The sequence below is a fragment of the Electrophorus electricus genome, chromosome 11, assembly GCF_013358815.1.
Source record: "Electrophorus electricus isolate fEleEle1 chromosome 11, fEleEle1.pri, whole genome shotgun sequence".
In the NCBI taxonomy this organism is placed as follows: domain Eukaryota; kingdom Metazoa; phylum Chordata; class Actinopteri; order Gymnotiformes; family Gymnotidae; genus Electrophorus; species Electrophorus electricus.
The window spans coordinates 20,780,633-20,804,465 of record NC_049545.1 but is presented as its reverse complement, the minus strand read 5'-3'; the positions used below and the strand labels follow the sequence as shown (position 1 = coordinate 20,804,465).

At 42.8% G+C, this 23,833-nt stretch overlaps 2 protein-coding genes across 3 annotated transcripts in view; one reads left to right on the top strand and one right to left on the bottom strand.

The window, feature by feature from the left end:
• Positions 1 to 1,242: 1,242 nt before the first annotated feature.
• ccdc172 (coiled-coil domain containing 172) lies at positions 1,243 to 9,471 on the bottom strand. Of its 2 annotated transcripts, none has more exons than XM_027017332.2 (7): positions 9,341 to 9,471; positions 8,937 to 9,022; positions 4,881 to 4,997; positions 4,439 to 4,604; positions 4,131 to 4,232; positions 3,933 to 4,035; positions 1,243 to 2,104 (listed from the first exon to the last, which is right to left on the bottom strand). In XM_027017332.2, exons 1-7 carry the CDS (start codon positions 9,417 to 9,419, stop codon positions 1,951 to 1,953), a joined length of 807 nt encoding a protein of 268 aa, XP_026873133.2. In that variant the 5' UTR covers positions 9,420 to 9,471; the 3' UTR covers positions 1,243 to 1,950. The 2 variants fall into 2 exon arrangements, with proteins under 2 accessions (XP_026873133.2, XP_026873134.2); XM_027017333.2 differs by lacking the exon at positions 1,243 to 2,104 and adding an exon at positions 3,366 to 3,463.
• A 2,924-nt stretch (positions 9,472 to 12,395) lies between these two features.
• The window catches only part of gfra1a (gdnf family receptor alpha 1a), a 56,514-nt gene continuing 45,076 nt past the window's right edge, over positions 12,396 to 23,833 (top strand). Inside the window, exons 1-3 of the mRNA XM_027017330.2 lie at positions 12,396 to 12,724; positions 13,261 to 13,563; positions 14,101 to 14,184. Coding sequence (XP_026873131.2) covers positions 12,685 to 12,724; positions 13,261 to 13,563; positions 14,101 to 14,184 — 427 coding nt within the window. The 5' untranslated portion in view covers positions 12,396 to 12,684. The remainder of the gene's footprint in view (positions 12,725 to 13,260; positions 13,564 to 14,100; positions 14,185 to 23,833) is intronic.

The window sequence follows — 23,833 nt, the reverse complement described above, 5'->3', positions numbered from 1 at the left end:
AAACACTCTGCAGCCTTCATATGGGATTTACTCACACCCCATTTACACACAAATATTAGAACATTGCACCCTCAAAAGCCAAGAAAAAACATCTTGTCTCAATTATATTGCCATATTAGGAGACACTAATAATAGGAGATACTACTAACAATTTTTTTTTAACTTAGTAGATCCGATTGCTCTGAAAATAAAGTCTCTAATTCCAAGAAACATGAGTATGCTTCTTTAATGGAATACCTCTAGATGGAATATTTGTTCCAAATGTTTATTTGACCCCAACTTCAAAAGTATAGAAATATTACCAAATGTATCAAAGTGATAATCCTCAAATTTGAACAGTATGAAAAAACTCTTCTTATTTGGAGGAGATTAAATCCTTTTTGGCAAGGGAGGTGTTCACTTCCCACCTGGTCCAGTTACAGACAATCTGGAATATGTATTTATGGGTTTTTATGTGGAATGGTCTTTAAACGCCCCAATCAGAGACAACAAAACAAAGCAAAACTTTGTATACTCTACCAAACCCCCCCCCCCCCCAAAAAAAACAAAAAACTCATCCAAATGGAAGTGTAAACACCACCATTGTATTGCTCTAAATAGTGAATATATAGATTACCTGCAAAAATAAAGTGATAATCTACATAATCTTGGAGAATTGGACATTAGATATAGGTAAAATGTAGGTAAAACTAGCCACCACTGTGATGTTCTGAGTCAATCGACCTCCAGTAAGGTGCAGTACCATGGCTTCCTCTGTAAATTCAGTCTAATGACACCACACGCAAAACGTCACTAACATACGTGCTGGATCCCAGTTCACCTTCACAAATCACTGATGAATGTTCAATGTGAGATTTGCATGTAAATGTCTTCGTTGTGTACTACATGAATACTGCATGTTCATTTTGTTCCACCAGGCCACAGCAAAAAAAAAAAAAAAAAAAAAAAAAGTACTTCTTCAGTACAGTCACTAGATGGCAGTAGATACAACAAAAGGGCCATTCAAAAGCCAAGCGTAGTCAAGACATTTGGAAAGTTTCATACAAGAGTAGGTATTACACTGAAAAACAATTAGACCAATCAACTTTGTGTGACTTTGAATTCTAATTCATGAAATATGAGTGTAATGCATATAAATCCCCTCGGTTTCACATACTTTAAATAAATACATATACTCACAGCAACAAAAAGACATACTCATCCATGTTTATTGAATGACAATACAGTAAACATGCTCTGAAATATTACATATACTAGATTTCAGTTGTTGAGGATTTTAAGGATTTTGTGGAGTTTACTTTGCACAAATGAACACAACTTTTACATTATGAAATTCTGAAAGCATTATTAACTATAATAATTATTATTTACTGAGTCAGTGACCACTGCCATACCACTACCACTATATTTCTCCATCTCAGAGTGGGCAGTAAACGTGAGCCTTGTCAATTTTAACTTCAACCACTAGAGGACAGGCTTCCAAACAGCTAAAGTGAGCAATAACAGAAATAGTACAGTGCATCCACATGTGATTCACAAAGATGGAAATGTACTTCTACTCAGAACAAACTGTGTTGTTCTAACAGCATGTTTTATGTAGCAAAGGGGAAATGAGCTCAAAGTGTGATGAATCATAGGGCATGAAAACAAACAAGGCCTGTGAACAGAAACATCAAATCGTGGTGTTTGGTTTTTCTGCTTTTAACATACCTTTTGAAATCACGTTTATATCTCGAGAAACCAGTTTCAGCATACACTTCTGTTCTTCTGTGATAATTTCTGCCAAGGGATGTGTTAAGTGTTTAAGTATTACCACACAAACAACCAACTGGTTAAAAATTTAGATCAATTACACAATTTTATCAGTGTTACCAGCTATAAAATGTCTTGTACTTATAATCATTAATAGTCATTGGCTTTCAAATATGCTAATATTATTGGATGGGAAAACTATGACCTAATGTTGTTCATAAGCAGTGGATTAAGGTAACTTGTGTAAAGAGGGAAGCTGTTTACTGAACGCAGGAACTGAATTTCAGTGCTGAGAGCCTCACGCAGCAGCTCCAGCTCCCCATCCTTACAGGTCTCCAGCTCTTTCTTAAGTCTTCGGTGTCCACACACACACACACACACACACACACACACGCACACGCACACGCACACACACACACAGCCCGTTTATCAGAACCAGACTCTACCCCATTATGACCTAAACTTACTTATCTTCAGTCTTACAATTTCTGTATATACAGAATATTGAACATACAAGAAGTTAACAAAGTGATTGGAAACACCTGTTAGTATAAATATGTTGTACAGGTTGTGAACAATTTCTGGCGGGTAAATCGGCTTGTTCTTCAGGAGAAACAGACCAGCTACTATAATGGCCATTTGAGAGCAGGCCTTGTTAGTTGAAAGGCTTCAAGAGATGAAAAATCTAGACAGATAAGAGTGAACAATGACTGCTCAGGCCATACCATGTTATTGCTCTTAGATGCAATCTCTTCACTCATTACTCCAGGTTTTTTGTGGGGGGGGGGTTGGGGGGGGGTTGTTTGTTGTTCTTTATCCCTTTCTTTGAGGCTCTTTACCCTAATAAATATGAATTCATGGAAGCAAATCATAAACTGTTTGGATTAGGACTGGAGGGTTTAAACTGAATTTTGTTATCAATGTTAGACCATTATTCAGAATATTTCAGTAGTTATCCCATTCAATATTTCAGTATTAGTCCCATTCCTCCTAGTCCTGTTTGCCAAAGCAGCTTTTGTTCTTGAACACAGTGCCCTAATTTAGAATTCTGATTATTCAGACTCACATGCAAATTAGGTTTCCAACTCACATCCAAACATAATTCATTAGAATCTAAAAAAAGTGAGTTACTTTCAAAATATTTATAAAAGATCATTATGGTGTAATGTTAATGCAGTTAAAATTGTTAGGAAACACATGCATACTGAATTTCAATGCAACTGTAATCACTTCAACATATGGCCTTCTTTTCCTGTTGTATTAATATTCCCTGTGTAATGTGCCTACACTTGCAAGCCCTAATACTCATAATGAGTATTTCCACAGAACTAGTGATTAGCCTCATAAAACAAACTTACTCATATGGCATACCATTGTCCTGATATAAGGATTTAACCAAAGAGGTCCGGTTGCTCTGCACCGTGTAGACACCACTTTACACAAGCAACTTTGTCCTTTTAACTAAAGCCCTTCTAAAACCCATTTTTATAAAGCATAATTTACCAGCAAAGCCCTTTTCAAAGGCAGCTTTCATGCATTTGACTTCAAACAATCAATAGGGAGGGGGGGGTGGGACTTGCGCTGCATTAAGGGGGAGATGTTTTAAGAGTGATTAATGATTTCACAGAGGAACGATCATATCCTGGGTTTGGCCTCTTCCTCCCAGAAGCCACATCTTCAGCATATCCAAAGGCTTTAATCCAGTCCACACCTAATGAGAGAGATTTTGCGCGGGTGTCAAGCTTGTTGGCTTCCCTGCACTTCCACATGATTTACTTCACTGTGAAGAAAGCTTCCTTCCCAACACTATTGATCCCCTTTCTATCATCTGGGTCTGCTGGTGCCGACCGGACGTTCGTGTAAAGGATTTTATCAGGATCCATGACTCTGGGCCAGATAGTGTGGGCAACACATCGGATGTTTAATTAAAAGCATGGGTGTGTTATTTACATGCTCAGTGAAGGGAGGAGGAGAAGATGGAGAGATGAATGAAGCTCTGCTCTTTTAAGTGAATCACAGACTGGTGGGTGTTTGACAGGGCGGGTCCATTTCTTTACAGCAAACCTCAGTGATATTGTGCCCTTTATAGCCAAGCTACAATTCATAAGAGCACTCTTACAACAGGCAGGACCTGGTCAAAAATGCAAACACTCCTTTACCTGCCTCCTTTATCTGCTTACCTGAGGCAGGTGCTGTCTGTGAGGGGTTTTTGACTGACCACCAGTCTTTCAGTCTTCAGAGACTCTGCGAGAGCCAGTGCTTCCTCCAGCTCTCTCTCCAGCTCTGCACAAACACAGAACAGCACATCAGTAGAATACCGACATCCTGGGTGCAGTGAGAGCAGCACGTTTCAGTGAATTTTCTGCATACTCCATCACCTGTCACCTGCAACTTCAGCTCTTGAAGTGCCGTCTCTAATGACCCTTGCTCCGACTTCTTGGAGACCAGCTGTGGGTTCTTCTGTCTCATCACCTCCACCACTAAACACAAGTCGGTAATAAAATTTAAATTTATGTCCATCACCACAAACTATGCTTCAAGGTGGAGAAAAAAAAGAAAAAACATTTCTAGCAATATTATTGTCCAAGTTCCATGAATGAATTAACAAAATCATTACTTGTTCAAATTTGCTCAAGCAAATAAATTAAGGTAGAGGAGAAACATGTTCAGAAGCCAGAGAGAACACCTTCATTCAGGGTGTCTGCTTCCAGTTGAAGGCTCTGTATTTCAGATCTGGTCCGGCTCTGGAACACTAAATCCCTGTTGCTCAACAGGTTGAAGTCATTGTTGAAGGTCATGATCTCCTTCATGAACTTCGCTTTCTCCTCCACCGACTCTCTTCGCAGTCGTTCCTGTAGGTTTCAAATTAACACTGTGATAATTCTGGTTACAACGAAATATATAATCCATAACACAGTGGAAATGTGGTCATTTGAAATAAACTCATTTATGTTTATTGGAAATGACCATCTACAATGTCCACTACAGTTTACTTTCATTTACTTAGTTTCTCTTTCATGTGCTAATTTACAATCCCACTCTTAATATCTCACATATACAAATAGCAACTTTTGTTCAGTTAGGTAAACCCAGGACACATTTCTATCTGGACACTGCTTTTTCATTACCAGCTTCTGTGTGCAGGCACTCTGCTCAATCTCCAGTTCCCCTCTTGTTTTCTCCAACTGCTCATATTGCTTCTTGGTCAGATGCAGGTCCATTGTAGCTTCTGACAGGAGTTGGGCCTGCAGTCATGCCTGGGTTAATATATCTGTGTTACATCTACAACAATGTCTTACTGTAGTGGACATAGCTTATGAACTTTTTTTAGAATTAAACTTTTTCCCCTTTCCTTGGGGGCAGTCAGTTTCACAATCACCAGAACATCCTTGGCACTATCCTTGGCACCCTCAATATCATAAACATAGTCTTATCAATGCCCTGTCATGACCATTTGATTTCCCGCTCCCATGCCAGGAAATCTAGGAATCATAATTCAGACTGTGTGAAGGACCTTCCTTAAACAACTACCATGCATATTACCACTGTTCTTAAGCCTCTTATTTTCCCAAAATTTCATCAGATTTGAACTTACGCCAGACAACAGAATTCTCCATGTACATCTCAAGGACATGGAGTTATTCGCAGAGCTATCAATGTATAGCATGAATTGTTTTTCTATCATCACCTCTTGCAAAGATTAGAAATCATCCAGTTTCATTTTATTTTCTTAGATCTAAGTCTTTTGTTTGTTCACTTGTTGTCTTTGTCTTTTCTCAATTCGCTCACAACATGTGTGCCTGGTAAATTTAATTCCATCATTTGGCAGATCTGTTTCCTTCATTAAATCTAAAAATGACAGATACAGATGTTTTGTTGCTTGGCTAACAACAATTAGTCTACAATCTTCAGAGTAGGTAATTAAGGGAATTACAGACATCCTACTTTGGAATACTGCACCTCAGAAGTTTGCCTACAAAACTGACGTGGTCACTGTAGTCAAAGAGGCCAACTTTAAAGACAGGAAAACTGTCTGCCCTCTCCTGTTAGATCCATCTATAGCCGGGTCATAGCAGTGTACTTCTGAACATCCAAACCTAAGCAACTTTGGCCCAGACCAAACACAGCTGGAAGGCAAGCTTGAATTTAAGGACCTGCAGAATTACAGTAAGGCATAATAACTCCATCCAGATGCACAGTTAATGCCGTTGATTACCTTTAATTTGTTCAAGCAGAATTAGATTAGGGAATTCCCTTATACCTCTGTTTCACTCAGTAATCATTCCCCATTCATTTCTCTCATCCCTGACAGTTCATTTTCTTTAAGCTGTGGTAGTGATACTTTTATTTTTCAATGTATTACACTTTATTTGTGCTCATAATAAACCTGTGTAATGTATTATGAAAAGCTTGTGTGTGTGTGTGGGGGGGGGGGGGGGCCTTTGATCAAGCATGTGCGAGGGACTACACCCTGGTATGGTCTGCCTGTTCTTTACCGCACTAGAACTGATAGCCCCCGAAGGAAGCAGCAAACCACCTGTTTGTAACTGGATATAAATATAAATGGAGTATCATATGTCGGGGGGGGGGGGGGGTTTAACCAATTGGTTAAGTCTTCTTTGTCTCTGATGACCAACGAAGGGTGACTACACCCATGACCTTTAAAAATTCATGCATGGAATGCCTTCTTTGGGAGATGGATTATGCTGCTTGAACACATTCTCTCCAGCCTTGGATACTATAACTTCTCTACGACTTTGTGCATTTCTGAAACAAAGCTGAAGAACACCAATATTCATCACAAAGTATACTCAGTTCACCACAATTCTTGCTTGGTTTATTTTTCGTTTTGTTATAGCTCTTAGTGAATTCAATACCTATGGTTCTTATTCACCTACTCCTAATTCATTCTACCATTTAATGCATTATTTACTTTATTTCTGACTGGTCAATAAACACTCCATTAATTGTAAAGTTTGTGGCTTTGTGGCAGGTATTCCTAATTTTCGGTAGTGGATCAATGAATATGTTGCAGGGCTTGTGACTTTTAGAGTTGAGACAATTAAAATCTAATTTAAAAAATCCTTTTATAGGATGGTGCCCCTTTAATTTTAGTATAGTTTAACAAGTGCCTAATGACATTAAAATGTTCATACCGCTACATTGCATTACATTTATGTCTATTGCACTTAACTGCTACATTAGAAATAGCCTAACATTCAACATGTTCCATTCAAAATAGCCTATTCAGTCAGAATTGTAATCAGCAGACGTTAATTCATGTAAACATAAATGTGTGGTTTGTGTTGATACAACTATTAATGAACAAGTTTTAGCAACACCTTAAGTTTCTTAGGGTAAAAATCCTTAGGTTTTTACAATCTGACCACTTTACAAAAACTCAAAATAACCTAGTTGCAAACTAATGGGTTTATAACCCATGAATTAATTAAGAGTAAACAAAAATAATAATTTTGTGTTCCATGTTTAAAAGTTGAAGAAATATGAGGGGTTTGAAGAACTGAATGGGCATTACTGACATTATGGTAAAATCAAGGAAACAAGTCATGAAAAACATACAAAACAAAGATTCAGTGCTAGGCCTGCATATATTCAGTGGTATGGCCTATTACTTTTTGTAAAGCAAGTCACATTTCTACAATGTGGATCTCAATGAAGTTTTATCCTGCTTAAAGCAATGTATATAGATATCCATGGGTATGAAATGTTTGGCTGAGAACTTATAAATATTTAGACTACATAACCAAACATTTGATTATTCACCAGCATGCTTGAGTTTAAGTAATTCAGGTTGATTGATGTTTGTTTGATGGGGCCCAACAGTCTCAGTACTCAATGATGGGGAAATGTTAGTGGTGTGTGTAATATTCATTCACATCCGTGTTGTTTGTAGGTCATTCTGTGATTATGAATAATGAATGATGAGCCATTATATGAATAATGATGCCATGCCCTGTGAATTCAAATCTGTGCCACAAAGCATATCATAGTCTCTTTATCAGGTCACTCAAGTGTGAAAGACATTAAGGATCCATCAGGTAACTGCTTTCCAACTGAGGTCACAGACACACTTTTCGTGAAAGTAATGGTTACATGAAAGGAAAATACAGCTAAGTTGTGAATGCAATAGTGAATATTTTTGAGAACATTCCCTCCTTAATTGTAATCTATGTTAATGGGCCACTGCTCTAGTTAGCAGTGAGTACACTGTTGTTAACAACTGAACACAAATAAATGATGGATGGATGGATGGATGGATGGATGGATGGATGGATGGATGGATGGATGGATGGACGGACGGACGGACGGACGGACGGACGGACGGACTGTAGTTAGCTGACCGAATGGTAGTGTCATACACCACAATTCATTTTATACAGCATTCTTTCAAAATGTAATGCAATAATGCAAGCCTGCCTCTTCCCATGAATTGCAAATACTCTCAAACTGCAGGCACAAGTGCATACACTTAGAATGTCTGTAGTGTTACACTGACTATGACAGTCTTTAATATAAAGGGAATATATACATAACAAGCAGCTTACTCAGTTAATGCCTTGGGCAATCTGTGACGTAAACATATATAATAAAGTGACCGCATTCAAGTAATAAAACAAAACAAAGTTTCTGCAGGGATTTTTTTTTTACTTTCCTGCAATGCTATTAACATAATAGAAATGTCTAATATAGCCATGTCTAGTATAATGTCAAATTACTATACTACCATAAATGAAATATTTTCTTGTTATCTATACTGAAAATCTTGTGTTAAACACTCTTGTGAACAAATATAGAATGATAGATAGATGAATGAATACTGTGCTATACAGTATGAACTATAAAACATAATGTTTTTGACAGGGTTAAGTGAACTAATGTAACACTAGCGGAAATTAATGATTGATTTTGCAGGGCCGCTTGTAATGAATCTTTTTCATCTTTAATGGAGGCTTTCAAATAGGGCCCTGTTTAAGCGTTGTATTCATGACACAAATCACCCCTTTTAGGCCAATATCCACATAAATGGGTTTGAAACAGAAACTTGTTAGGCATAGAATATTAATTAAGGAACTAATTATTTTTGCATATTTAATATCAATTAATGATCTAATAATTGAACTGAACATAAGTGATGCCATCCATTCTGGTAAAGGTAAACTTACCTTCTCATCATGTTTAACATGTGCAAGGTCCAGCTTTTCAGTAAAAGACTTTATTTCCTCCTGCGCCGTGAGGATGGCCGCTTTAGCTAAATGGGATAGAGATTCACCCTACTCAATAGCCTTACTCAGAATATCCTGCCCATATATTAAAAACGTGACATTGTTCTTACATCCATCCGTTTATCTGCGTGGAAGTGAGAACACGGTTTTAAGTAACGCTTAAATATTTGTAATGCTTAAATAAAACCTGTGTGTGTCCTGAATTTAAGCTTTTTAAGTCCTCTGTGAGACAAGTGCTGGCTAGTCTTCTAGTTAGCTAAGTTAGCTCGCCGGCTAGCTTGCCTGATAAACACCAGCTTGGGTGCCTTTACTTAAACTTTTTTACGCCTGATCAACCCCGTTACCTTCCTGAAGCTGACGGGTGTTCTCCGACACATGCTGCTCGGTCAGTAAAATGTGCTGAAAGAGAGAGTCTAGGCTCATGTTTCGGGTGATAATGTCTCAAACTAGGCTGACACGGAAACCTCGCCGTGCGAGCAGAATGGCGAAGGCCGCGCGCCCTCCGACGCTGACCGCGAGGCCGCGTGCGCTGCAGCTCACGCGCCTCCGGTTGATGATGGTGATGATGGTGATGATGATGATGATGAGGAGGAGGAGGAGGAGGAGGATGAGGACAGAAATGGCATCGTTATGCTGATGTCTATTCTGTCAAACCCTATCCCAGCCCTTCGTCTTTATCTGGACTATTTTATACAGTTTCGAGAAACATTTATGAACAATTTTAATGTTAATCTCCATTCAATTTTCGGAAAGAAATATCATTTTATATCAATTTTATTTCCGAAATCAATATTTTCAGAGAGTTTTATTGCAGCGTTTGGATTACTTTTTACGTATTAATATCCCAAAAATAATTAAGTGCCAACATAACCATTTTATGTTTAACATTAAGACGTAGATATTGTCCGGGGTAATAGCAGCCTTCGTACGAGCAGCGCGGCTACTGAAGGTTAACTGATTTTATTATAAGTATTTATCACATCATCGTTGGCTAACTAGTTTGAAAGAGACAGACAGAGAGTGGGGGAGGATAATTTAACGAAGAGTTTTAAGCGAACTCAATCGAAATCCGAGTGAGGGTGCAATCAGGACAGCGTAGTACTGTGGAGAAGGGACGGGTGCATATACGGCTCACCTGGGTACCTTACGCTCCAGGGATGAAACTAGTCCAGCTGAGGTGCATGCAGAGGCAGGCTAAGGCACGCATCCGTGCTGCCGCTGCAGCTTTTAGACGATCCCTGTCGTTCATCCCGGGCTTGCTTCACGGAGATATTGGAGCTGTCAGACTCTGCTTCGAGCTCGGCCGACAATCAATAAACTTTAATCCTGAGCAGTTTGGCCATTCGGGATTTGTCACGTCATCCTTCACTTTCTCCAGTTTCCCGAGCACCTAGGGAAAGAGTGGCTTTGATCTGGAAGCTGGGATTTACATAAAAGTACGAACGCAGCTCGTTTGTCATTCAGAGTTTATCATTCTGACATTAATTCGCAAAATGATTAGTAAATATTGATCGATGCTTTTCATATGTTTTAGATTGATGTCACACATCGCTTCCCAAAACAACCGATTCTATCTCATTTCTTAAACCTGCTAATACGTCATGCATATGCTTTCATGCAGTTAAACCTGAACTCTGTCCTCCCTCAACACCCACCTCGCCCATTCACGATCACAGACTCTTAAATTACAGGCAGGACTGCCCTAATTGTCAATACCAAAGGATACAAATTAGTCAGGTGATTGCTTCCTGGTTAATTCCCTTACCCTTCCTGGGCCTAGTTTATCTAGGCATGCAGACGTCCCTTGATTTATACGTGCATTTGAACTAGAAAACAAATGACTGCATCTGCAGTCAATACTCTGAGTGACGTAAAGCATTCCTAACTATTAGTCTAATTTAAAGCCTTTTTGGAAGTAGCCTGTACGAATCAATTGAGGGGAATTATAAGATATTTGCAATGCTGAGGTTCAATACATTAAATATGTAAATATGAATTTAACCATTTAAGGTACAGTTTTAACCTGTTAAAGTGAATAGTTGAATAGTTGCTATTAAATGAAGCCACTATAGTCACAGAGTACCAAGTACGATACATGCAATGCACCGATAGGTGGCGATCACTGCCATTTTTTGCCCGCACCCCCACCCCCTCCTCTCCAACTCCCCCACGGTACTCTTCTGCATTTGAACAGACCAAAGTTCACGAATCCTATCACCAATTCGACTTTGAATGCTGAATTTCCTAGTGTGCTCAAGGACAACAGCTAACACAAAGATAAAACCCACACGGAACTGAAAACGATTTTCTTCAGGCCTGGAAATAGGCTACATGTGTTACTGGCAAGCGTTATAAGACATTCTCAGAAAGGCACTGGATGGTCATTAATAGTCTACGACGTGCTAGATTGGTAGAATAAAGAACTGTGGTTGAATATTGCGAGCACACTGCAAAGTTGGAGTTAAAAGTCAGGTACTATGAGGTTTTTTTGTTCCTGTTCTAGGCCACTGTGTCTGCCGTGTGGGGTAGGGTAGTTTCAATATGCTATAACGTTTATTGGCTATTTTTGTTTCGATAAAGAGCCCATCAAGTGTCAAACATGAGTGGGGTACTTTACACAATATTGCAAATAAATATATTTTAATCTATAACTACAGGAAATGTGTTTAAAATGTGATATCAAGCGCCTGTGTGTGTGTTTGTCGGCAGAACGCAACACCGACCAAAATTAAGGGGGAAATTGCATGTGCGTAAGCGCTGCGTGCCGGGGGCCCCAAACGTTCTGTTAAGGCCCCTATAGCCACTTTCTGAAAATATTCAGCGAATCATCATGACACAGTGATATTAGTGAATGACTTGATCATCTGAAAACCGGGAAATGCAAAACGTAATGTGTCACCGAGCACTGGGCACTGATCATAAAACATTACGCAAGAAGCGCTGCGTGGGAACCGTGCTTCGATATTGTTCGGGTGGGGGAAATGTCTTGGGGCAAAGATGATATTGTCTTACGGGCCAAGACGGTACACTTAGACTATATTGCAGTAATAACTTGTCTCTGTGCAGAAAATAAAGCGCGTCCACATATTTTAATATGAGATGTGTACTTGCTTATAAAGAATTATATTAGCAAACCAATTTATAACGTTTTCAATCACTAAAGCTGCTAAGGTTTCACGATTTAGCCCATTAGCCCATTAATCGCCTTCCCAACAAATCAGAGCTGTCGTGGGCACGATTAAGATAAGCAAAGCACGACCTAAATGTAAAATATAGCGGCAGCGTGTCGGGCAAAGTTGACCTCTGTCAGCGTGGAATCGGTGAGACGCGCAGAGAGCGCGCGGACTCTCCGGGGCTCGCGCTGTGGGCTGCAGCGCCACTGAGCGCCACACCAACATCTCGCGCTCAGTCGCGCGCAGGCATCCTGCGATACGGAGTTTTTTTTTTTTTGGAGACGTTCGAGCGAGCTGCGTGCTTCTGTTTTAAAACGTCCATGAATTACAAGCAGGAAAGCATTCTGGAGCACTTTAAGGAATATATTTCTGGGAGTTCTGGATGCGTTAACGGAGCCAAATCTTACGACGCTTCAATGGATGTGAGTAAAGAAGGGTAACGCATCGGACGGTAACCGTTAAGTTGCTTCTACACAACGAGCTGCACGCGTAAGAAAGCACGGATAAGGAGCGCAATGATTTTCGCCACGATCAGCATCGTGTTGCCACTACTGGGTAAGTTAGGATGTGTTTCCAATTTGCACATTTTCAGTAAAGGCGAATTAGTAGAACTTAAATGAAATAACTGGCGGTAAATAATGACAGGACTAAGGTTTGATTCACAAAGTGTTAGGCTTTAACTTAAAATCTCTGCAGTTATTTTGCAAACTTCCAACTTTATACCCAGGTGTTATCTGGGGGTCTTTTTTTGCGATAGTTTCTCTCCAGTCAGCCTGCGCGTTGGGGGTGAGCATAGAATTGCGTTTTCTTCGTTACCAATATGTTGTCATTATTGACATTGTATTTTGCTAAGATGCTCAAAATCTCTACCTGTTATTCAGTCATTGAATCACACTGAGTGTAGTTAATGCCATGCAGGCAAATTTGTGCAGTTTCATAAATATCGCGAATTTCTATGGAAGCAGGAAATTTTATTTTAAACTCACGAGCAAGTGCTATTTTCAGGGTTGCGGCGAGTTATTCTAAACAAGTGAAAATTACGTTTTACTTTGGTGTCCGACGTAATATTCATGAATTGTTCTTCTACACAGATGTGTTGTTTTCTGCCGAAGAATCAGTCTTCACCGCGGCCAGCCGCCTAGACTGTGTCAGGGCTAGTGAGCTGTGCTTGAAGGAGCCGGGATGCAGCACGAAGTATCGGACTATGAGGCAGTGCGTAGCGGGCAAGGAGAGTAACTTCAGCGTGGTTGCTGGACTGGAGGCGAAAGATGAATGTCGGAGCGCTCTGGACGCACTAAAGCAAAGTCCGCTCTACAACTGCAGGTGTAAAAGAGGCATGAAGAAGGAAAAGAATTGCCTGCGCATTTACTGGGGCATCTACCAACATCTACAGGGTGCGCAGTACCACATCCTCTCTGTTTAATTTTGTAACACGTAGTGACTACATAGCGCATTAATAAATAATTATAAATTAAGAATTTTTTTGCTTTTCAGCTATTCACTTTTCGTCAGGTTGATGTATTCTTGGGGTCTGTTTTAAAATGCACCGACTTACGCACGCACGGGCCACGCTGTCTTTCCTCCAACTCGTGCTGTAGCGCACGCTCGGAAAATGTCTCAAAGTTATGTCCACGAGCCTTCAAATGCCTTCCCCTGAAACATCCATTAGAGTTTATTGAGTGTGAAGTGCGTTTGCTCCCTAAGCCCTGGTTTGGCTCTCTACTGTGGGCCATGTGGGTGGGCAGGAACTCTAGCGCGTAACTGACCGATATTCTTAATTATGCCGAAACCGGCCGCATAAATAACGAGCCAAATAAATACGTGAAGAGGGACAGTTAAATCCCTGATCTAGAATTACATTTACCACTTACTTCTCGAAGAATTGCACTTTTCTGTCACATGACCGAAGGCTTTTCTCATTTGTTCAACAGGGAATGATTTTCTTGAGGATTCACCGTACGAGCCCGTGACCAGTCGCCTGTCAGATATATTTCGCCTGGCCCCCATCTACTCAGGTAGGATCAGGGAGTTGTAATATATTGTAAGATTGTGCCTAGCTTTTGTCTGCCAAATAGCTCTGCCTGCAGTCAGTCGGGGACAATAATCTTACATTTGATACTTTATGTTAATTTTATCGTAATTGATCGCCGGAATATTTGTACTCGTTCGTCTTTTGCGTTCCGCGACACCCCAGTCCGAGAAGACTGCATGCTGCCTACTGGGGATTGACGCTACAGGGCAAATATAGTTCTGGGTGTTCGTCATGAGCTTTCGGCCCACCATTGCATGATGTTTTGAGCATAGAACATTTTAATTTAATTAAGTCGGCCCGCGTTACATGAAGTTTTTTAGACTGTACGTTGCGTTGTGACCTATCGCAGTTTCCGTTACAACCGGCCTCTGGGTGGCAATGTTGCTCTCCGTTAGGCGAGCTCACTGACGCGCTGAAAACGGTTCCGAAGCCCCGTCTGAGAGGATCGCAGCAGATGGTGGTAGCAAAGGTTTCACGGAAACCAGTGAAGTCGGACGGAGAGAGCTTGGAGTTGTCATCTCGCTTACTAAATGTTGTCCTTGAGAGAGCAAGAAAGAGAGAGATACAGGCTGACAGAAAGGAGAAGACAGGAGATTTAATCGAATTTAGACATAATAACCTGCGCTCCCCCCGATGTGTTCAGGGAGTAAGTCTGTAATCAGAAACTACAAAAATAAAAAGTAATCTGATCTGTATTGTCTTTGACATCCCACAGTGACCTCTCACGTGTCATATAAAGAAGTGATGCTTTAATTTTGTGATTTATTATTGTAAATAATTGAGTGATTAAGATAAAAAATCAAAGATTCCTTCTCCCGTGTGTCTGGCCTTCAGTTGTCTTATAGCATAGTATCTGTATTTATATGTTTCCAGAATCCTTATTAGAGTGCATGCCACAATCCTGTTACTACATTTAAACCGTGCTGGATGCTGTGTGCTTTTTTAAGCAGAAAAACTGAAGGTCCATTTCGGTCCGGTGGATAATCTCTAGTCCCAGTGGTTAAAAGTCCATGAACACACGATGGCCCCTTTTCCTTCTGCTCGCTGCCAAGCTTTTGTTTTCAAAAAAGTTCCTCAAATTGTTCAAATTTACAGAAGCAGGGCCAACCAGTCGCATGAAAGCAAAAATATTGTCCAAGTCCCCACCGAAGCGTCTGGAATCATCGTGTGAGCACTACAATAACTAATATACCATGAACCTTAATATTTATTTTTTATTTTACCTTACCTCTCTGTGGCTGGTAGAGCAAAGAGATTTATGAGAAGGTGTGTGGATTCTGACACGGCGCCTTATTCCCCAGTGAACAGCTCTTTACTTTGAATGACACCTGCGCTCTGTGTGTATAGGAGATGACTCCCACGGCCTATCAGTCCTTGCAGGGGGATTTACGAGTCACACACAGCCAGAAGCAGGAGGACGGCTCGGTGTGTCTGTAGGCCTCGGGCCACTGGCGTGTGTTGTTGTTGCTTACAGCGTCTACACTGCGGTTGGGCGGTGAAACAAATTTGATTTCTTAAGGACTTCTATTGTGTTTTTTGATTATGTCAAGTAACTACAGGATACAGTACAATTAAATAGATACATATCGGTGTGATATTTTAAGCATTTTGAAAGGTTTGACCGAATTAAATGAAGTTTTATTCAACACACACAAAGTTATAAACAGTACAACTTGTAGTGAAATTAAATATAGAGAAAAGCCCATCGTGATGTCAGCTGCAGCAAGTTGTTATTATATCAGCTCCAAAATGTTAAAGTACACAGCCAAGTCAATAAAACCCACTTTCAGGCTACAAATTGTGAAAGAAGCAAAGAGCAGAGTATGCGTGAGGTTAGGGACGACTGCTCCACCAAAGCTACCTGGCCGTTTTGAGCCTCGCTGCCTGTGTTTGGGCGTCCACCTGAACCTGCTGAGTCTCTCATTGAGGTCTGTACTATATCGATGTCTGGTTTCCACTCAATGAAATGGCTTATAGAATTCTGCAAAGCTTCATTTCTGTATGGAGTCTTTATGGGCCTTGTTCATGTCAGGCCTCATACCCCATGGTGGAAGCAAAGTAAAAGGGTCTAAGTAGTTCCTGTGTTAAAGGTCACATTGGTTGGTAGGACAACGGTCTGGTGGAGATCAAGTGGCGTGTCAAGAACATTGTCACTCTCATGCGTAAACACAGATGTACCTTATGCTGCTTAATGGGCTGAGATGTAAACACTGAGAATGCGCCGGGATCCGACTCAGCCGGTGTGGCTCACCATTTAGAGCACTGCTGGAGAAGTCCCCGCACCTCTGTCTCTGTGTTCACCCCCAGGGGGAAGACAGGCCGACTTAGAAGTGCATGGAATTCAGACAGGAGAGTGGGGGAGAAAGAAACTGAACACGAGTAAGGAAAGCGCGGATACAGGAATGACAGTTGGGAATTTAATTTGCTAAAACAATAAAAAGAGGCGGCGGAGGAGCCGTTTGTGTAGCCGCAGTGCAGATGGTAGGCTGAAAGCCTGGACCCAAGCTTTCACAGGTACTTCATATACAACTAATAACAGTTTTGTCACCGTTATATATTGATACAGCAAAAACAGAAATTATTAAATGAATAAATGATGGTTCAAAATTAAATAGAAAGGGAATGAAAGAGAAAATAGAAAAAGAAATAGAATGTTTATACTTGGAGGGCAAAGGATGAAATGGGAATGTTAGTTAAGTTAATCAAGAGTTGGACAAATGATTCTTCTTTTACAGATAGTGAATCACTGGGCCATGGATAAAGCAGACAGAACCCATCTCTCTCTCTCTCTCTCTCTCTCTCTCTCGCTCTCTCTCTCTCTCTCTCTCTCTCTCTCTCTCTCTCTCAGATGTGAGTTGACTCAGTATATATACCCTGTTAGCGTCTGTCCGGGCGAGCCAGAGAACACACCACACAACACAACACATCACTGCACAACACAGTACAACACCACAATAATGAGTACACACTGACCCCAAGCTGGCCTTCTGGAAAACTGCAGCTTCACTGCGCACAGACACGCAGATCACCCTGAAACTTGGCCCACAGAACCCTTTTAAAAAGCTCATATTTATCCTGACTGAAGTAGGCCAAAAATGTACATATTTATCGAAAACAGCGGTGGCTATTGGCGGAGAGACACATGGCGTGAAATTGTTGCGTTTGTTGATAGAGTCGTTGGTGACGTCAGCTGATTGTTGCTTACTGCTCAGAGGCCTTGAGAGAAAACACGGCGCTGGAAGGAAGATGTGACGCAACGTGTAATAGGCAGTCTGCAGAGCTGCTGGTTTCGGCGGGGCTGAAATTACCTAAATTATGGTGCAGTGGAAAGAAAAGGGTGAGGCCATCAAACAGGCTGGTGAAACCATGAATAAAGACGAGCATCTTTGGAACGCCTTTTTTTCTTGTGACTGTTTGTCTGACATAGTAGCATTGCGGTGCCGTCTGTCTATCTGTATTTGTTAAACAGCACGCTGCATTGCAGGAAAGTGAACAGAAGCGGTGTTGTTCCTGAATGTACCCCAAACTCCCTTCATCCAACTCCTTTTTGACATAGCAACCTTGGGTGGCGCGAATGTGTGAAAACATCTGTACTGGCAACCTCCCGGGCCAAGCCGCATGACTACGTTGTGCCCTTGACGGCTGCACCTGCTGCTGACTTGTCTTGCATGCGAAAGAGAAAATAGAGATTCGTCCAGGCAGTCATCCCATTACTGCGTTCCTCTGTGATCATGTTCAGCTACCAAAGAATGATGGCATGAGGACTTTTCTGGCAAAAGCATCACTATGCAACCCTGCCAGTTGAAAACCTCCACCTTTCAGGTAGTGCGTGGTGCATGGATATGTAGCGTAGTAGATGGATTGTGCCGTCTAGGGACTGGTGGAGTACTCAGAACACAGAGATCATTGTGATATAGGGAAGTAACAGTAGCAGAACACAGAGGTTACTCCAATGCAGGAGAACAAGTGTAAGTTGTATGTCAATCTCTAATAATTACAATCACCTGATTCTTTAGGTTTAGCTGATTATATCACTTCTCTAGTGTCAGTTACCACTTACTGCTGTGTTACTGTGTAACCATGCACTTATACCTCCTCATCAGGAGTAAGAAGGTGTGCAAAGTGCACAGTAAGTACTAAGGTTCTTTGCATTGTTACTCAGTATGCTGCATTGTCTTTAATAATACAGTTACACTAAAAGTGCTGTAATGTAACCTTATCAGAGTCGACCCTGAACACTTTTCTTGTTTACGCTTGTTTTAAACCAAGTGCAGTCAACTGTGTAAAAGTGCAGTTTTTATTTCTGCACAGCAAGACAATAGCAGACTTCAGGCTAGATTTTAGCCCAGACACATCCCGACTCCAGAGCTGACTCACTGGCCTCTGTGCACTCGCACGAGGACAGGACGCCAATGAAACTCTGACTGGGAACGTCTGCGGCTCAACTCACTGCGGCTAAAACAAAGACCTGAAAGTCATCCCTCTGTGCCTTCCTGCCCAGGAAGCAGCTGTGGCTTCCTGGCCTCGCTTCGCTCCGCACTGTACTCGCCTCTCCTCATTAGGACAGCTGAGAGCAAGACATTGGGGGCTGAAGGCAAACTCTTCCAGTTCACCTTTCAAATTCCAAACTGTTTGCTTCCACAATAGCAGCTCAGTTAGCATTCCGCTTGCCTGGGGGATGCAGCGCTCATTATAGCACAAAGGTCTTTTGTGTTACCGGCTACTTGGGAGTTGGCCATTCTTGAGAACAGGCCTCTGTTATGTACTGTTAGCTCCGTTAGCAGATGCTAAGACAGGCGAGTGGAGCTAGTGATCCCCAGGTCCCTGCTCTCTATTTTGGGCTTCTTGCTCTAGTACACACCCCCCTGTGCTCCTGGAGCTAGGTCGAGCTTTGGGAGATGTCCTGTGCAAAAGCAAATCAATTCGGAGTCATGTTAAAATAGAAACTTGAGGCTGTGTGTACAAGAAACTATTGATTTCTTCCTCCCCTCCCCTGCTCCTCTTTTCCGTTCACCAAAGCTCTTCTGTTGGAGTGGATCAAAGGATAATCCCTCTGTTGCCAGTGCTCAGGTATACTGTTGCATCATCAAGCAGAATGTTCTAGAACCAGAGGGAAATGTCAAGTGTTTTGAGCTGTTAGACAGTGTTCCGCACCCCATGTACCTTAGTGTCGGCTGGGGATACAGAGCTCCGCGCTGCTGGTCTGGTCACTGCTGTTTGCCCACAGTCTGTTCAGTGGCTAAGTGCTATCGACAAAGTGCGTCGACCCGCGGAGAACGCTTAGGCCTGTGACGGAGCATCGAGGTGCTCCTCGGGTGAAAACACTAGGATGTTAACAGAGCGCGTAGCGGTGTTAATGAGGCCCTGCGCAACATCACGGCTCGTCCGTTATCCACGCAAACCCGTGGCTCCCCGCTCGCTCGCCGCACCCAAGCTGCCATCTGGCCGCTCGAGCTTGGTCAGACTCTCTCTCTCTGTGCCAGCAGGGCACAGAGAGGAGAAGTCCTCTGAAGGGCCAAGTGGCAAGCACCAGAAGGAGGGCAGGAAACTCAGAGACTGCTACACACTGACCTTGACACGACCTCACTGAGCCATATTGGGAAATGAGAGAAATCTCTCTTTCTCATGTTCTGTTCTTTTATTCCAGCTGCCTTTTCTAATGCTTTTTTTTTGCACTTTGACCCAATGTAGATAACCTGTGAGGTAATGTCATATCAGGTAACCTGGGAGGTCATGTCTTGTCAGGTAACCTGGAAAGGTACTGTCATGTCGGGTTACCTGGGAGGTATTGTGATGTCAGGTAACCTGGGAGGGACTGTCATAGATGTACTTAGATTTAGATAACGTGTGCGTATTGAAACAAAGCATAGCCCGATTCCAAAGGCCAAAGTGGACAAGACTGTGCAGAGTGCAGTTTGGTTAAGTTTGGACTGAGGCGCACGGCACCTTCTTCATTTATTCATGTTGTTTTATTACAACACTTGGGAACACATGCTGAATCAAGCTGACCCACCCCCCACCCGCCACCCACGATTACTAGATCATCAACCTGCGATTAGCTTGAGAATATGTGTCTGTGTGTGGTGAGAAATAGAACAAAAACCAAGACCAAAAAAAAAGCTGAAAAGTGCTTTCTTATTTGCCGTTTTGGATTGCATTCTTCATTTGAATTAGCCACTGCTTGCTCCGAGCTTCTGTTTCAGTCATATATATTGGCATATTGGTTTACGAGGTTTTTGCCACTAAAGGTTCTCCCTGTGCACGACTTTCTTCCTGCTGCAATCTGGAAACGGAACAGCGAGGGCAGATGTGTCACGTCGCCCTCTGCTCTGGCAGCAGCTCCATGCTGTCCAAAAAAATCATTTAGTCGGAGGTGACCGGTCCTCCTGGGGTCTTTCTTATTGGATACAGAGGTGGGAAAGGGCAGGGTGATTTATCATGGTTAATGGACACTGTTGACAGCTGGAATCAGCAGGGGCCATCCTCGTGCCAGCTGTGGTCGCAGCCAATCACCACAGATGCATGCAAATTTACACGATTGCCAGGGCAACAAGTGCTGGTTGCCGTGCCAGTCGGGAAGTCGGCAGACAGAGAGCGGGAACACGATGTCAAAATGAACCGCACTGTGCTGCTCGCACAAGCCACGCTCAGGTGCTAAGTAGACAGTCGGCCTTTAATACAGTGAAGACTGCGCCTCAGCGTTCTGCTAAACTGGACCTTCAGTCGGCTACAGATGTGGAAGAGAGACAGGTGGAGAATACGACACGGGCCATCCGTCACCTACCTTTCTGATCATTCATCCGTGTTGTAAAACCACAGTTCTATCACAACTAGGGATGTGGACACCATACCATCATATTACTGCAAAATATTACAGCAGCAACATGTATCAGATTGTTAAAGCCGTGATGTTGGTGTTGTTAAGGATGGCCTTAATTTTTTTTTTTAGCTACAATTATTTATTATGTTTTCTGACTTGTGCGAATACTGTGATTCATCTACACAGCCAGCGGGACAGTCCCGTTCGAGCATCTAGGACTGCAGGTCTCGTCAGGCTCCTCTTCCTTCCGTCTGCCTCACTCAAAGACTTTTATTTTCTTATGACTTTTATTTTTCTAGAACTTTCCAGGGAACCCACGCGGTAAAAAGGAGTCAGTCACTTCCGGGTCCACCCATCTGTTCCCGGATCAGTTCCAGCCCTTCGGGTGGGTCTGGCTTTCAGACGCGGCTGACAAGCTCTCCTGTTGTCCTTCCTTCTGATTTGTTGTTTGCGCTCCGCCGCCTCCAGCCTCTTGCCAGCATTGCCAGTCCGCGAACACTCCTGCGCTTTTGACGCACTCAGTGTGCGCAGTACGAGCCCTGCAAACCAGTTCAGTTATGTCGTAAATTGTAAACATGCGCGTGCGTTATGCCACCTATAATTAATCCCCCTCGAAAATGACTGAAAGAACGAACACATTGTACGTGAAGTACGTTGTTGGAGAGCTGATGTGTGCACTTCTCTTCTGGAGTACGTACTTCTCATCTGTGGTGTGCACTTCTCCTCTGGAGTGTGCACTTCTCTTCTGTAGTGCGTACTTCTCTTTTGGATATACATAACTCTTTTGCAGTGTGCAACACAAAGCAAGTCGTAACATACTGCCATTGCTAATGTACCTGTTTGAATGGTCTAGTCCAAGCACCCTACTGCGGATTCTGCTCTGATCACGTACACTGCTGAGAAACACACTTGAAGCAATGCTTCTCTCTGCTTTCCTTGTCTAAATGGACCTTTCCATCAGGGCAGTTTTGCTCCTGCTCTGTAGGAGGCTGTGCACCAAGTCTAGTGAGTGTTTTTGCAGAAGTAGGGGCCAGCGCAGCCCAGTTGGGGAGAGAGCCTTCCAGCAGGACTCAAGCCCCAGAGACCCTGGACACGAGCCCCAGGACCTGGGCAGGATCGGGACCGTTAACCCTACCTGTCCTCTCCTGGGCAAATAACTCACCTTCTGCTGAAGTGAGAAGAAGTGCAGGGGGAGTGGAGAGAGATGGACAGGGAATAGTATGTGTGTAAGACTGGTAACCTTTCACCTTTCGAATGGATGTACTGTACACTGGAAAACTGCCCAAACTGAAAATCACCCTGATTCCTTGTGAAATGGCATTAAAATTGTGTATAGACTGCAGGACTCCAGGACAATCACAAACTACTTATAAGACTGGTGGGTGAATTTCTCTATCTGCTCAGCCAGCACAGTGTTCTGCACAGAATGGAAAACAAATAAGTTATTCCTAAATTGTTCACACACACAGGTACACGAACACTGCACTACACAGGCATTAGAAATTTTGTTTTTTAATTGATCTGATAAATTAAAGTATTTTTTAAACTGTGGTCTTTATGAGAATGCAAGTGACATATAGATTAGAGGTGGGAGCTGGTGATTGAAGAAAATGTGTGAAAATGAGTCCGGCTTAGAGTCTAGGAGCGTGTGTAAACACTGCTGAAGGTAGCTGTACCGGTGACTATCTCTCACTTCCTCTCTCTGCCTCTCTCTCTCTCTCTCTCTCTCTCTCTCTCTCTCTCTCTTCTTCTTCTTCTTCTGCCTGTCTGTCTTTCACTCCCTCTCCCTCTGTTTTTCTCTCTCTCTCTCTCTCTCTCTTCTTCTGCCTGTCTGTCTTTCACTCCCTCTGCCTCTGTCTGTCTCTGTCTCTCTCTCTCTCTGTCACACTTGCTCCTGCTCTCTGCCTCCCTTGCTCTCTCACTTCCTCTGCCTCTGTCTGTCTCGCTCTCTCTCTGTCTCTCTCTGCCTCCCTTGCTCTCTCACTTCCTCTGCCTCTGTCTCTCTCTCTCTCTCTCTCTGCCTCCCTTGCTCTCTCACTTCCTCTGCCTCTGTCTGTCTTGCTCTCTCTCTGTCTCTCTCTGCCTCCCTTGCTCTCTCACTTCCTCTGCCTCTGTCTCTCTCTCTCTCTCTCTCTGCCTCCCTTGCTCTCTCACTTCCTCTGCCTCTGTCTGTCTCGCTCTCTCTCTGTCTCTCTCTGCCTCCCTTGCTCTCTCTCTTCCTCTGCCTCTGTCTCTCTCTCTCTCTCTCTCTGCCTCCCTTGCTCTCTCACTTCCTCTGCCTCTGTCTGTCTCGCTCTCTCTCTGTCTCTCTCTGCCTCCCTTGCTCTCTCACTTCCTCTGCCTCTGTCTCTCTCTCTCTCTCTCTCTCTGCCTCCCTTGCTCTCTCACTTCCTCTGCCTCTGTCTGTCTTGCTCTCTCTCTGTCTCTCTCTGCCTCCCTTGCTCTCTCACTTCCTCTGCCTCTGTCTCTCTCTCTCTCTCTCTCTGCCTCCCTTGCTCTCTCACTTCCTCTGCCTCTGTCTGTCTCGCTCTCTCTCTGTCTCTCTCTGCCTCCCTTGCTCTCTCACTTCCTCTGCCTCTGTCTCTCTCTCTCTGCCTCCCTTGCTCTCTCACTTCCTCTGCCTCTGTCTGTCTCGCTCTCTCTCTGTCTCTCTCTGCCTCCCTTGCTCTCTCACTTCCTCTGCCTCTGTCTCTCTCTCTCTCTCTCTCTGCCTCCCTTGCTCTCTCACTTCCTCTGCCTCTGTCTCTCTCTCTCTCTCTGCCTCCCTTGCTCTCTCACTTCCTCTGCCTCTGTCTGTCTCGCTCTCTCTCTG